This window comes from Erinaceus europaeus, chromosome 2 (assembly GCF_950295315.1).
Source record: "Erinaceus europaeus chromosome 2, mEriEur2.1, whole genome shotgun sequence".
In the NCBI taxonomy this organism is placed as follows: domain Eukaryota; kingdom Metazoa; phylum Chordata; class Mammalia; order Eulipotyphla; family Erinaceidae; genus Erinaceus; species Erinaceus europaeus.
Window position 1 is genome coordinate 204,176,010 of NC_080163.1, and position 13,993 is coordinate 204,190,002.

Sequence of the window (13,993 nt, forward strand, 5' to 3'; positions counted from 1 at the left end):
CATTATGTCTCTAGACCACAGCTTTCGCAGCCACTCAACTGTTGGCTGCTCCCAGGTTTTGGCTGTTACCAAGTGTGCTGCTCTGAACACAGGTGCACACAGATCTTTTTGGATGGGCCCAGGAGGCAGTGGCCAGGCCTTGAGGGTGGTCAGCACTACTCTGCTGTGAGGATGCTGGGGACAGCAGAAGACGCTACCCCTGGGGGACACGGAGATGTGGGGGCCAGGCTGAGCCCTTGGGACATGGGTAGCAGCCATGCAGGGCTCTTGGGAGCTAAAGGCTGTTTCCTGGGGTCAGCACACCCACCAGCCACTGGCCAAGACAGTGATGGGGGGATGGCTGCCAGTCTGTACCAGGAAGCATGAGTGACTGCTGGTGGGGTGGGGGTGGGGGGCTCACCGCCTCTGAGAGGCCAGAGGGAGGAGGGTCTCACAGACAGGGTCCCGAGGGCCCCAAGTCTGTGCTCAGGTGCGTCTGCAAAGCTACTTGGCTTTATGGCAGGAGCAGCTGAGGCCCGGGGCTGGGCAGGGAGCACACGTCACCGGGCTCCTCCAGGACCCGTATTCAAGCATCTGGTCCCCACCTGCAGGGGGGAGACTTCAAGAGTGGTGGAGCAGGGCAGCAGGTATCTCTTCTTCTCCCTGTCTCTCACCTCTCAAAAAAATATATAGAAAAGAAAAAAAGAAAAAGGGGAAAATGGCCAATGGAGCCGTCAGGCAGAAACTCACACATAACCCTGCTGAAAACAAAAATGAAAAACAAAAACGTTACAACTCAGTGGGATGGGAAGAGAGTTCAGAACTGAGCAGGGTTCTGATCTCTCTCTTGTTCCCTCTCTCTCTATCTTTCCGTATCTCTCTCATTCAAACAAACAAACAAACAAACAAACAAAACATTAAAAAAATCACAGGGGGCCCAGGCAGTAGCCCAGAGGGTTAAGTGCACATATTACCATGGGCAAGAGCCTGATTTTGAGCTCCCGCTCCCCATCTGCAGGGGGGAAGCTTCACGAGAAGTGAAGCAGGGCTGCAGGTGTCTGTCCATCTCTCTCCCTCTCTGTCTCCCCCTTCCCTCTCACTTTCTCTCTGTCCTGTACAATAAAATACAAAGGAAAAAAATGGCTTCTAGGAGTGGTAGATTTGTAGTGCCAGCTCTGAGCCCCAGCAATGACCCTGCTGGTAATAAAAAAATAAATGAAAATACAAAATCACACACACACACACACACACACACACACACACACACACACACACACACACACACACACGGCATCACTTCAGAGTAAATATCTGTGTAGCTATAAAAGCAGGGGGAAGAGTGTTTTCTGAATGTGGGGTCTGCCCGCTGCTGTGGGGATGAATGCTAGCAGTTCAAGTGAACACACTGTCTGGGCTGGGCTGGGCTGGGAACCCAGGGGGCTTCTCAGACAGTCTGTGGGTCTCCCTCTGGTCACAGAGGCCAAGCCAGCTGTTGCTTACATAATAGATTTCCATCTAAAAATACCAGAAGCATCTTCCTCAGACACATTTTTAGCAATGTTCTCTCGAGAAAGCATTCTGGGACACAAAACAGCCCCAGCCCTCTGTCCAACAGGGTGAGTGGCTCACTGGAAAGTTTGCTGTCCAATTTGTTTTTCAAGGAAGCCATGGATTTTTCTTGGCAGATTTGATAAAACTGAAAAGATCTTGATTGTCCGATCTGGGGTCATGGCCTCGTCAGGAATCCTCGGGGCGTGGTGGGGCCAGCCGCCTCCTGTGAGTGGATGGAGCTCTGGGGACAGAACCTGCCCGGCTGGGTTTCTGTGACCATCCATCACAGGGGGACAGGCCAGGAGGGCTGCTTCTCAGGGACAGTCCTCAGGAGAGTGGCGCTGGGCTTGGTGGAACCTGTGTGGCCAGTCAGACCTGCCTCTCCCCAGTCAGGGGTGGCCACTGCTGGAGCAGAGGGACAGTCTGCCCACCGCCAGCGAGCTGGGACCCAAGGCCTCGTCTGCAGGGTCTGATTATAGATACACCCGTTTCCTCTGGGGTTCGCAGCCACCCCAACTCTGTGAGCTGTGGACAGTGTGTCCCCGGGGTGAGCGACCCTGCTCCTGCCCAGCCTGACCACCGGTGGCTTTGACCACAAAGTGAAGAGACTCAGGTAGTCCGGGAGGTGGTGCAGTGATAAAGTTTTGGACTCTCAAGCATGAGGTCCCGAGTTCGATCCCCGGCAGCACATGTGCCAGAGTGATGTCTGGTTCTTTCTCTCTCCTCCTATCTTTCTCATCAATAAATCAAAAAATCTTTAAAAAAAAAAAAAAAAGGAAAAGAAAAGAAAAAAAGAGGCTCAGCCTGCCCCTGAGTTGGGGATGAGGACACAGCAGACTGCCTGCCTGCTGAGCACCACTTCCAGCAGGGTTCCTGCCCCGACCACAGGCAGCCTTGAGAGAGGGGTGGCCACACTTGTGTGAGCACCCACGGGTCTTCACAGGCATGCGTAGTATGATAGGTCTGGGGGGAGGACAAGGCTTCACTGCCCACGGTCACGCCGCCCCTCCAGAGGACACACCTGGATGGGGTGGGGACATGGCCACACACTCCCAAACACAGTCACACGTGCTCATCCCGCTCACATAATACACCCACATATGGTCACACACCACACTCGTTCCCCCACACAAGCCCACACACGGTCACAAACTGTAACACACACAGACACACGTGGTCACACACAAATATCCACATGCTCACACAATCACACATGGTCACACACTGGAATACACACACAACCACATGGTCACACACATGTTCTCTCACAGGTAAAGGGAAGTGGTCAGTCAGATGAACAGAAGGTTTACTAGACCAGGGCTCTCGGGCTTGGACACACACAGCCTCTCACAGATCCTCTCACACCCCCTAGCAGATCCACACAGACCATCAGACCCTCACGAACCCTAAGAGACCCCCTCACAGAGACCCTCTCAGACACACAGACCCTCAAGAACCCCTCACAGACCTGTTAGCACCCACACACAGACTCACAGATCACCACAGACCCTCACACACCTCCTTAAACTCTCTCACAGACCATCACAGAACGGCCAGACTCTCACAACCCTCACAGCCCCTCAAAACACTTCACAGACTATCACAAAATCTCTCAGAGACCCTCAAGACCCTCAGACATTCACAGGTACTCACAGAATCTCACAGATCTTCACACCCTCTCAGATCTCTGACCCTCACAGATGCCAGAGACCCCTCACAACCCCCCAAAGACCCTTCACAGACCTTCACAGATGCACACAGACCCTCATGGACTCTCACAGATGCTCACAGACCATCACAAGCCCCTTCACACACCTGCTCACAGACACTTAAGACCCTCACACTCCCCCTCACACCCCCTAACACTCCCCCTCACACTCAGTCACACACCCCCTCACACTCCCTCACATACCTCTTCAAACTCCCTCACACACCCCCTCACATTTCCCCTCACACACCCCCTCACACACCCTCACACCCCCTCACAGTCCCCCTCACACTCCCTCACACTCCCCCTCACATTCCCCCTCACACTCCTCCTCACACTCAGTCACACACCCCCTCACACTCCCTCACACACCTCTTCAAACTCCCTTACACACCCCCTCACATTTCCCCTCACACACCCCCTCACACTCCCTCACACACCCTCACACCCCCTCACAGTCCCCCTCACACTCCTCCTCACACACTCCCTCACATTCCCCCTCACACTCCTCCTCACACTCCCCCTCACACTCCCTCACACACCCCCTCACACTCCCCCTCACACACCCCCTCACACTCCCTCACACAACCTCACACCCCCTCACAGTCCCCCTCACACTTCTCCTCACACTCCCCCTCACACTCCTCCTCACACTCCTCCTCACACTCCCTCACACACCCCCTCACAGTCCTCCTCACACTCCTCCTCACACTCCCTCACACACCCCCTCACAGTGCCCCTCACACTCCTCCTCACACTCCCTCACACCCCCTCACACCCCCCTCACACCCCCCTCACACACCCCCTCACACTCCCTCACACCCACTCACACCCCCCTCACACTCCCTCTCACACTCCCCCTCACACTCCCCCTCACACTCCCCCTCACACTCCCTCACACACCCCCTCACACTCCCTCACACAACCTCATACCCCCTCACAGTCCCCCTCACACTCCTCCTCACACTCCCCCTCACACTCCCTCACACTCCCCCTCACACTCCCTCACACTCCCTCACACAACCTCACACACCCCCTCACACTCCCTCACACAACCTCATACCCCCTCACAGTCCCCCTCACACTCCTCCTCACACTCCCCCTCACACTCCCTCACACACCCCCTCACACTCCCCCTCACACTCCTCCTCACACTCCCTCACAGTCCTCCTCATACTCCCCCTCACACTCCCCCTCACACTTCTCCTCACACTCCTCCTCACACTCCCTCACACACCCCCTCACAGTCCCCCTCACACTCCCCCTCACACACTCCCCCTCACACACTCCCCCTCACACCCCCTCACACCCCCTCACAGAGGGACCCCTCTTTACCCTCACACGTCTCTCCTGCAGGGGGGAAGCAGCACTTGAGGGCACGCGGGGCAGCAGAGCAGCCCGAGGTGGGGCTCTCATCTCGCTCCTGTGAGGAGACCCTACTGCTGGATGCCTCTGTGATCAGGGAGAAGAGGCCGAGACAGAGACGCGTAAACCTTGCTCCAGAGAGAGAGAAGAGAGGAGAGGAGGAGAGACAGAGAGGAGAGAGAGACAGAGAGGGGAGAGGAGAGAGAGAGAGAGAGAGAGATGGAGAGATGGAGAGAGAGCAGGCTGGGCTGGTGGTCCCTTCCAGGCCAGAGACCACGCTGCCCAAGGTGGCGGGCTAGGGGCCTCAGCAAGGACTCTGGGCCCCGTCACTGCTTCAGGGGCCTGAAAGAAGTCTGGGCAGATTTTCAGCTCAAAAATACTTTCCCAAGACTGGAAGTGAGGCACTCCCCAACATTCCCAGCTTTATCTGTCTTTTTATTCCTTCCTTTCTCTTTCTTCCTTTCTTCCTTTCTTTCTTTCTCTTTCTTTCTCTTTTCCTTCCTTCCTTCCTCCCTCCCTCCCTCCCTCCCTCCCTCCCTCCCCTCCTTCCTTCCTTCCTTCCTTCCTTCCTTCCTTCCTCCCTCCCTCCGTCCCCTCCTTCCTTCCCTCCCCTCCTCCCTTCTTTCTTCTTTCCCTCCTCTCCCTCCTCTCTCTCTCTCTCTCTCTCTCTCTCTCTCTCTCTCTGCCGAGAGCATGCCTCTGGAACCAAACCGCGTGACTGGGTGTGGGAGGGGAGAGACTAAAATTAGAGACTCTCACACTCTAATAAGCGGGCTTTATTCTGAAAATGCAGCTCTAATGAGAACAGGGGAATTCTCTAAAAGTGAATTTACTCACTTAGTATGTTGAAGTGTTGTCCTGTCCTCACTGGGGAGATAGCTCTCCTTTCTGCATTATTTTTAAAGATGTACGGATTCAGGAAAACAACAACAACATCAAGTATTCTGGGGCTGGGCAGTAGCGCGCCTGGAGAGGACACATGCTGCCATGTGCAGCCATCTGAGTTCCCGTTCCAGGGGAGTCTCCTGAGCTGTGAAGCGTCTGTCTGTCTATCTTTACTTGTTTATTTTATTGATTTATTTTTTATTTGAATTTTTTTCCAGAGCCCTTCTGAGCTCTGGTTGATGGTGGTGGTGCAGGGGATTGAAGCTGGAACCTCAAAGGCTCAGGCTGGAGAGTTTCTTTGCATAACGATTAAGTTATCTACCCCTGCCTCGCTCTCTCTCCCTCCCTCTCCCAATTTCTCTCTGTCCTATCAAATAAAAAGAAAGAAAAGAAGAAAAAGAAGAAAAAAAAAAAGAAAAATGGCTGTCAGGAGCCATGTTATCTGTTCAGCTCCAAGGATAGCTCTGTTGGCAGCAATAATAATAAAAATAATAAAAACACGATTCTTCCCCTTGAGCGTGAAGGAAGGGAAGATTCTCATTTGGTCTAATGACCAAGAAGAGGGAGGGTAACTCAGGCTCCTGCAGGGACTCTCTGAGGTTCCGCCAACAGAGGGAGCAACCGCACCCCTCAGGAGCCTGGAGCTCTCACCATGGCGACTGGCGTTCCTGAAACTCAGCTGCGTGCAGACCCGCAAGGAGGCTTCTGCACTCTCGTTTACAAGTGCTCCTTCTTGATGTCTATTTTCGTTAATTGATCTGTTTCTTATTTTTTGCCTTCAGGGTTATCGCTGGGGGGGTTGGTGCCAGCACTCCGAATCCACTGCTCCTGGAGGTCATTTTTTTCCATGAAAAAATTTTTTAAATTTATTTTTTTGTAGGTGTCTCTCTGTTTCTCTTATAATCTCTCTCTTCCCTCTCAATTTGTTTCTTTTTCTTTTTTAATTTCTTTATTGGGGAATTAATGTTTTACATTCCACAGTAAAGACAATAGTTTGCACATGCATAACATCCCCCAGTTTCCCATATAACAGTACAACCCCCACTAGGTCCTCTGTCATCCTTCTTGGACCTGTATTCTCCCCCCCACCACCCACCCCGGAGTCTTTGACTTGGGTGCGATACGCCAATTCCAGTTCAGGTTCTACTTGTGTTTTCTCCTCTGATCTTGTTTTTCAACTTCTGCCAGAGAACCATTTTTTTTAATTGGATAGGACAGAGAGAAACTGAGAGGGGAGGGGGGATAGAAAGGGGGAGAGACAGAGAGACACCCGCAGACCTGCTCCACCACTCATGAAGGCTCCCCCCTGCAGGTGGGGAGCGGGGGCTTCAACCGGGCCTTTGAGCATGGAACTATGTGCGTGCGCTTAACTGGCTGTGCCACCACCCAGCCTCTCAGATACCCCTCTAAAACGTCCCTTTTCAGGGTGCACCTCTGAGCACTGGTGGCTGTGGTCCCGGGAGGACAGCGCAGACAACATTCCAGAAGGTGGCCAGCATGCGAGGACGGCGGTCCATCCAGCAGGCTCCGGGCCGGTCAGCTCCCTGCACCGAGGGCTCTGATCTCACCTGCAAAGTGCTTACCCTTGAGGAGTATTTCAGAGCATCTTTCCTGAAAGATTACCCTCAAATGCATCTCCTGACGCCCCCGATGATGACGTTGGTAGGGAGACAACGTGAAGCCAGCCGAAAGGAATATGGCAGTGAAAGGAAGGCACCACAGTAAGGCGCCAAGCAAGGAACAGCAGTGCTCTTCTGACCACCTTCACCTGGACGTTTACCTCGCAGAAGTGAACTGTCTTCGGGTTGAACTTCATCACGCAACACTTATGAAGAGCCTATCTGTCTGTGTGCTTTTCAGCACTCCAATTCTTTCTGCTTTTTTTTTTTTAAAAAAAATATTTATTCATCTCATATTTCCTTTTCTTTGAAAAAAAATATGTGGTCTGGGGGATGGTGCAGTGGATAAAGCACTGGACTCACAAGCAGGAGGTCCTGAGTTTGATCCCCGGCAGCACATATACCAGAGTGATATCTGGTTCTTTCTCTCCTCCGATCCCTCTCATTAATAAAGTATTAAAAAAAACATAAAAATATATTTATTTAGTTACTGGATAGAAACAGCCAGAAATTGAGAAGGGGAGACAGAGAGAGATAGAAAGAGACACCTCAGCCCTGCTTCACCACTCCTGAACCTTTCCCCCTGCAGGTGGTGACTGGGGGTGAGCCTGGGTCCTTGCGCACTGTAGCATGTGCGCTCAACCAGGTGCACCACCACCTGGCCCACCTTCTGCTTTTTCAAATCTGTATTTTCTGAGAATTAAATCAGATAGAGTCTGGGGAGTATGCCTAAAACCCTGAGTTTGAGCTCTCCTAAAATTGCCAAGGGACTCATCCACCCAGCTCATGGGTCTCGGCTCATGGGTCGAAACTATGATGAAATGTCTTGACCGCATCAGAGAGAGAGAAAGTGGGGTCTGAGTTGTTGATTCTGGACTCTAGAAGCCTTTTTATAAAGATCACTTCCTTTCTAGCAGCTAATTCACATGAGCACACTGTTGATTTGATCAGTGCCAGAAAAAAATACAACTTTTCAGCCTGGTGTAATTCCAGACAAGACTGCGCTAACACTGTTCAAAAGAGCCTGCAGACTTCACTCCAGCTCAGTGTGAAAATAAACACAGGCTTGTCCTTCTGACGCTGCAGCCGAGGGCCACACCCGCGCTGGTCATCTGGGGCCTCTGTCCTGGAGCCTCCTCTGAGCCCAGCCGCTGGCTCCAGGTCTCTGACCCAGCTCACTCACACACTGGAGGAGTCACTTGCCCTGACAAAAATACCCCCGTTTTCTGCAGGCCAGACCCGATGCTTCCTTCACTCTAGACGTGTCTGCTCTGAGTTACACAAATACACCAAAAACGCTTTTTGAGAGCAGAAAAATACATGCCTTCCACCTTCTCACAGTGTGGAATGGCCAGATCTACCCCGGAGAGTCAATTCTCTGGGAATACATTCAAAAGAGCAACTCCAAGGCAAGGCAAGATGATGAGAGGTGGTTTTTATTTTCTTCTTTCTCCGCCTTTTATTTTTTTATCAGAGAAAAAGAAGGGAGTATAAAATCAGACACACACGTGACAGATAACACTCACTATCTGCTGATGAGAGAGGGGCGTGCAGGGGATGGGCCCAGGGCAGGTTATTGCTGGAGCCACCCTGGACTTGTCCCGTAGACAATTGCATGCGGATGTCTACATTTGACGGCGAGGGTGTTTGACACCCTCATAGTTGATTCAGAGCAAGCGGGGCTGCCGGGAGGGCCTGGAGGAAGGACTTTATGAAGCTCCTGTGACCACCCAGAGGCCGCTGTCACCAGAGGATGGTGACCACCGTCACGGCCAGCGCAAGCGTCCTCGCTCGGCTGTGGGGAAAGGCCCGCCCGCCGGGGCTGGACCCGGGACCTTTCCCACCTTCTCAAGTGACTGCACAGAGAAACATGGTGGAGATTCAGAGCAGGAAGCAGTGACATGGCGAGGGGGTTCAGAGGGGACCGCAGCCCGGCAGACATCACTGGAAACATCCCTGACCAGAGCAGCTGTAGGGTCAGAGCCGACAGATCTCTGCATCCCCACCCCAAGGGCTCGAACCAGCCGGTCAGCACTGTCCCCTGCTGCTGACCGGCACCGGTGGTCAGCTTGGGGACCCCGAGTGTCTCTGGTGTCCATCAGCTTGGGGGCCGCCGCGTCCCCTCCCCAAGGCCGCAAACCCTGCTGTCCGGCAGCGCCCCCTCCAGCTGAGCCATGCTGGGCGCCCCTGGAGGCTGCAGCCCAGGCCCGCTGCTCTGTGGCTGGGCGTCAGGTAGCTCTGCCCACCGGCTGCCTGTGGGCCCTGACCTGTCCCGTGTCGGGGGTGGGGGGTGGGGGGGGAAGGAGCGTCTGCAGGTGCTGAGAGGCCGCTCGATTTCCTACTTTCTTCATCTATTTCAGTGACAAGACTCACCAGGCCCCAGCTAGGGAGATGCTGAGAGCAGAAGACGGCACAGGGCTCTGCAGAGGCCCCGGGTTCAATCCCCAGCACCACCATCAGTCAGAGCTGGGAAGGGCTCTGGTCGGTCCATCTCTCTCTATCGATTGATCTAGCATCTGTAGCTCTCATTAAATAAGTAAATAAATAAATAAATATGACAAAGAAAAGGAGTCTTTTGCCTGAGGCTCTGAGGCCCTTAGGTGGGGTGACTCAAGAGGGGCGTGTCCTCAGGTGTGGGGCCTCAGGTTGGGCCTTCAGGTGTGAGGGTGTCCTCAGGTGTAGGGGCATCCTCAGGTTGGAGACCCTCAGGTGTGGGGGTGTCCTCAGGTGTAGGGGCATCCTCAGGTTGGAGACCCTCAGGTGTGGGGGTGTCCTCAGGTTTGAGGCCCTCGGGGGTGGGCGTGTCCTAAGGTGTGGGGGTGTCCTCGGGTGTGGGGCTTCAGATGCGGGGTGGTGGTGGATCCCCTCAGGTGGGGCTGTCAGGTGTGGGGTTCCCTCAGGTGTGACACTTTTATGGCCCGTTGTGTCCAGAGGCCCCCTGTGAAGGGCCCCCAACCCCCTTTGCACCTGCCCACAGACATCCCTATCCTCTCCCCCGCAGGCGGCCCCACTGCACACGCTCTCCCTTGGGGGGGTGTCAGGTCTGCACCATCAGGCCCAGGTGGACTTCGCCACCCTTTCTGACTGAGACAGAGACAAACGGGGAGACAGCAGCTCCTGGTGGCCATTTTCCCCCTTTCCCCCACCTCTATCTTATTTGATAGGACAGAGGGAAATTAAGAGGGGAGAGGAAGATAGAGGAGACAGACAGGGAGACACCTGCAGCCCTGCTTGACCGCTCGTGACCCTGGGTCTTGTGCGTGGTGCTATGTACGCTCAACTGAGTGCGGCACCGCCCATCCCCCACCTTTTTGACATTTTCTTTTCTGCCTACCGACCCCAAAGACCAAGCAATACTCACGTCAACTGCTTATTTTAATGTCAAATGTTTATTTCTATGCCATAGTTGCCTCAGCACAATTTTTAAAGGAAAGGAATCCAAAATATGATTTTTTTTTTTTGGTCGGTCGGGATATTTTCTTTGTGGTTATAAGAAAGAAAATAAACATTTTGGTACCAGAGTCAGTCATTCTTTCACGCCCTTCTAGTAAGCTGCATCTGAGTATTTTCATCACATACCAGGAAGAAAGAGCCCTGACCCATTTAATAAATTTGGGATCGCATTGTCAGAGAAGACATTCGGAACACCTTCGTTTGGGTACACGGCCTCACTCACTGCCATAGCTGCCTTGCTTAACCACACAGGCGTGAGTCATCACATCGAACAGAGTGCACTGGAAAGGAACGAGCTCCACAGGCGAGGGGAGATGGGGAGCCCCCCTCGGACAAGCTTCACGCGGACACAACGCAGCTGCCTCAGTGAGGACCCGCCGGGTGGGCACGCGTGTGTGTCAGCAGAGAGGGTGCCCCGCACAACCTGCCCAGCCTGACGACAACGTGTCTTTTCCACGGAAAGTTCTGCCCTGGTGTCTGAGCCACCCGCCTCCCTCGAGTCTGGAGCGGGAGAGGGCACCTGCTCCAGCCACGGCCACGGCCACGGCCATGGGGACGAGGGCTCTCTGTATGCTGAGGGCAGCTGCACGCCTGCCTCGGGATACAGAGAGCTGCTTGGGGGGCGGAGGGTGCCTGGGGGGGGGGGCGGTGGGCCAGCACCGAGGGGGCCGCAGGCGGCCGTGCACAGGACCCCTTCGGCAGACTCAGGAAAGGGGGGCGAGCTCTTTCAGTGAGTTCATGCGCGTTTTATTGAGTAGTGATAGAAATGCTTCTCTGTCACTGTTACAAGTGCATGCAGTGACTGCCAACATTCCAGAAGTCAGGTTACAAAGGCCAGGCTGAGAGGCCGTAGTGAATTCCTCGGGCACTTATACAATCGTTATAAAAGGTGAATGGGCTTTCGCTGTTGTCGTTGTTGCTTTCAGAATGAACCAGTTGTAACCCGGAACTGATATACAAAGGGAGACAGTGAAAAAAGTAGGTATTCTGTGGCACGTGACAGAACAGAACAAAGTAACCAAAGCATTGGGATGTCAACAGTTACCATGCATTTAGAGTTTCACATGTGACTATAAACTCATTTAAATTTCACAAGGTTTGCTAAACATGCTAACCATCTAGGTGTGCACTGACAAGCTTATGTTAAAAACTTTTAAGAATACTCTCCCCTTGAGATAGTTTCAAAGCTTTTTTTGTTGATTACAAAATTCCAAAGGCATGAAGCGTTGTAGGGCACAGACTCCCTGTACACGTGTCCAGTACATGGCAGACCGCCAAGCACACTGCAGTCCCATAAACAGGCCCAGACAGCCATTTTTTTTTTCTTAAAAAACATGCATAGGCAGAGTTTTTTTTTTGTTTGTTTTTGTTTTTTACAGAATATAGATGCTTTATCACTGTATTTAATATGGTGTCTTGTTTACTATACTTAAAAATGCACCACTCATAAATATTTAATTCAGCAAGCCACAACCAAGACTTGATTTATCAACAAAACCCCTAAATATAAACAGCAAAAAAAAAAAAAGAAGAAGAAGAAAGAGAAGAAGAAGATAAATGTCATTATTCCAGTTTCTGTTAAACGTAAAGAAAGGAAAAGAGTCATAGCCAAATTCGTTAATTGTGGTGTGGGAGGAAGGGGATTCAAGCACGGTAAAGGAACCTGAGGTGAGCATGTCTGTGCAAAATTAAAATGTCCTTTTTTGGCATTTAACAAATTTGTAACATTCTTCTTTTTTTTTTCTTTTTCTGTTTTTTTTTTTTAAGACTGCCTAATTCATTGTATAGCCATTGTCTGACAAAGGTAGCAAAACATTATCAATAAATAGTCCTTATTTAGTTTGTACATCATTTTGTTAAAAATGTGTGATGTCATCCTTTTTTTTTTCTTTTTTTTCTTTTTTTTTTTTAGTGCAGCGACTGTAAACGTACAATAGAGTAAGAAATTAGACAAAGTTTCCGTGTCCAGTAACATAAGAAAAGGCCTTTCATCCACCTACCTCGGAGTCCCCGGAGCAGGAGGAGAGCGTGTCCGCCCCGACACCCCAACACCACCACTGAGATGCGCACAAGCTTTCTTTACAGACCCCCCCAGAAGCATTTTAAAAGGCAACCCCCCCAGAGGTGTTTCCTCACCACCCCCACCAAAATCGACTTTACCGCCTCTCTCCCCTCATGTGCACTGACAGACCGTGTAAACCAAGCCCCGGCGCTGCTCCAGAGCCCGACGCCCACTGCAGACACACGGCCTCCGCCCGCCCCCCCGCAGACGCCAGCTCAGGCTGAGCGGGAGCGTCACTGCGCGGTGCCGCCGTTGCTGTCGGTGCCGTTAGTCTCTGAGGCCAGCGCCTTGTGGATGGAGTTGAGGTTGGCGTCTGCGGGCAGGGCATCTCTGCGGGGCGGCATCCTCTCGTTGATGCGGTCCAGGCCCTTGGCCTCCTCGAAGCTGGTGATCTTATGCTGTGGCGAGAAGCCCTTGATGGCTAAACACAGAACCATTAAGAGAGGAGACAGCAGGTTAGGCGCGGGGCAGCCGGGCCCAGGGCCACTCGGGAGGGGTGGGGGTGTTAGAGGCTCGTGGTGGTGGGGGGGTCCTTTAGTAAACGACAGAGCCACGGACCTGCACAGCACAACAGACTCCTTACCATACCCGGGAGGACTGGGAAGGGGCTACGCGGCCGGTGTCTCTGCCAGCCAGGAAGGCAGGAGCACGGCTCTGGTCCCGGGGGGTCTGGACAGGCCGCTTCTGGGCGGGCTGGGGTGGGGCTGGCTGGCCAGCTGTCAGTGTGACCACACCCTGGCACCCTGTCACACCACCCTCCTGCACTCCTGCTCTCTCTAGCACCCTGCAGGGTGACGGTGGACGAGGGGAGGGGGGCAGTGGTGACCAGGGGCTGGGGCAGAAGCTGATGGCGGTCACAAAGGGAAGAAATGGGGGTACCTCCCTGCTGTATCCAAGCCCCAGAAGGACTTTTTTGGCAAACACCATGGTGGCATTAAAAAAACAACAACTGCTCTTCTCATTCTTCCACTCAGCTTGGCCAGCTAGTCGGGCAAGGGGCAGGGATGGAGGATCCGAGTAGAATCCAGGCCGGAACTCTCGGCCGAAAAGTTTGATCTGTCTGGCCTTCAGCAGTGAGCACGCCCGTCTGGTGGCTGTCTGGCGGCCAGGACGGCCCACACCAAGGGGAACCGTCATGTGTGCAGAGGCTACGGTGGACGGGGCTCAGACAGCGCCGGAGAACGGTAGGTAGGTAGGTAGGTAGGTAGGTAGGTGCTCAGCGGGGCTGGACAGGGTGCTTGGGCCTCAGTGCTAAAAGCACTTGGGCTGCTCAAGGGGCACGTTTGCAGTTAAGTTAAGAGCCCTGGAGGAAGACCAGGCCTTGGTGCAGGGCCGAGGCTGCGCTGGGCGCGGCCCCGGCTGGCACAGAGC

General features: G+C 53.3%; 1 protein-coding gene across 3 annotated transcripts in view; it reads right to left on the reverse strand.

Moving 5' to 3' along the window:
• Positions 1-10,477: 10,477 nt before the first annotated feature.
• PPP3CA (protein phosphatase 3 catalytic subunit alpha) overlaps positions 10,478-13,993 on the reverse strand; it is a 108,164-nt gene continuing 104,648 nt past the window's right edge. For 2 of the 3 annotated variants that reach the window (XM_060186350.1, XM_060186352.1), the window contains one exon: positions 10,478-13,043. In XM_060186350.1, the coding sequence (XP_060042333.1) occupies positions 12,856-13,043 (188 nt within the window). In that variant the 3' untranslated portion in view covers positions 10,478-12,855. The remainder of the gene's footprint in view (positions 13,044-13,993) is intronic. The other variant, XM_060186351.1, reaches the window with a different exon arrangement.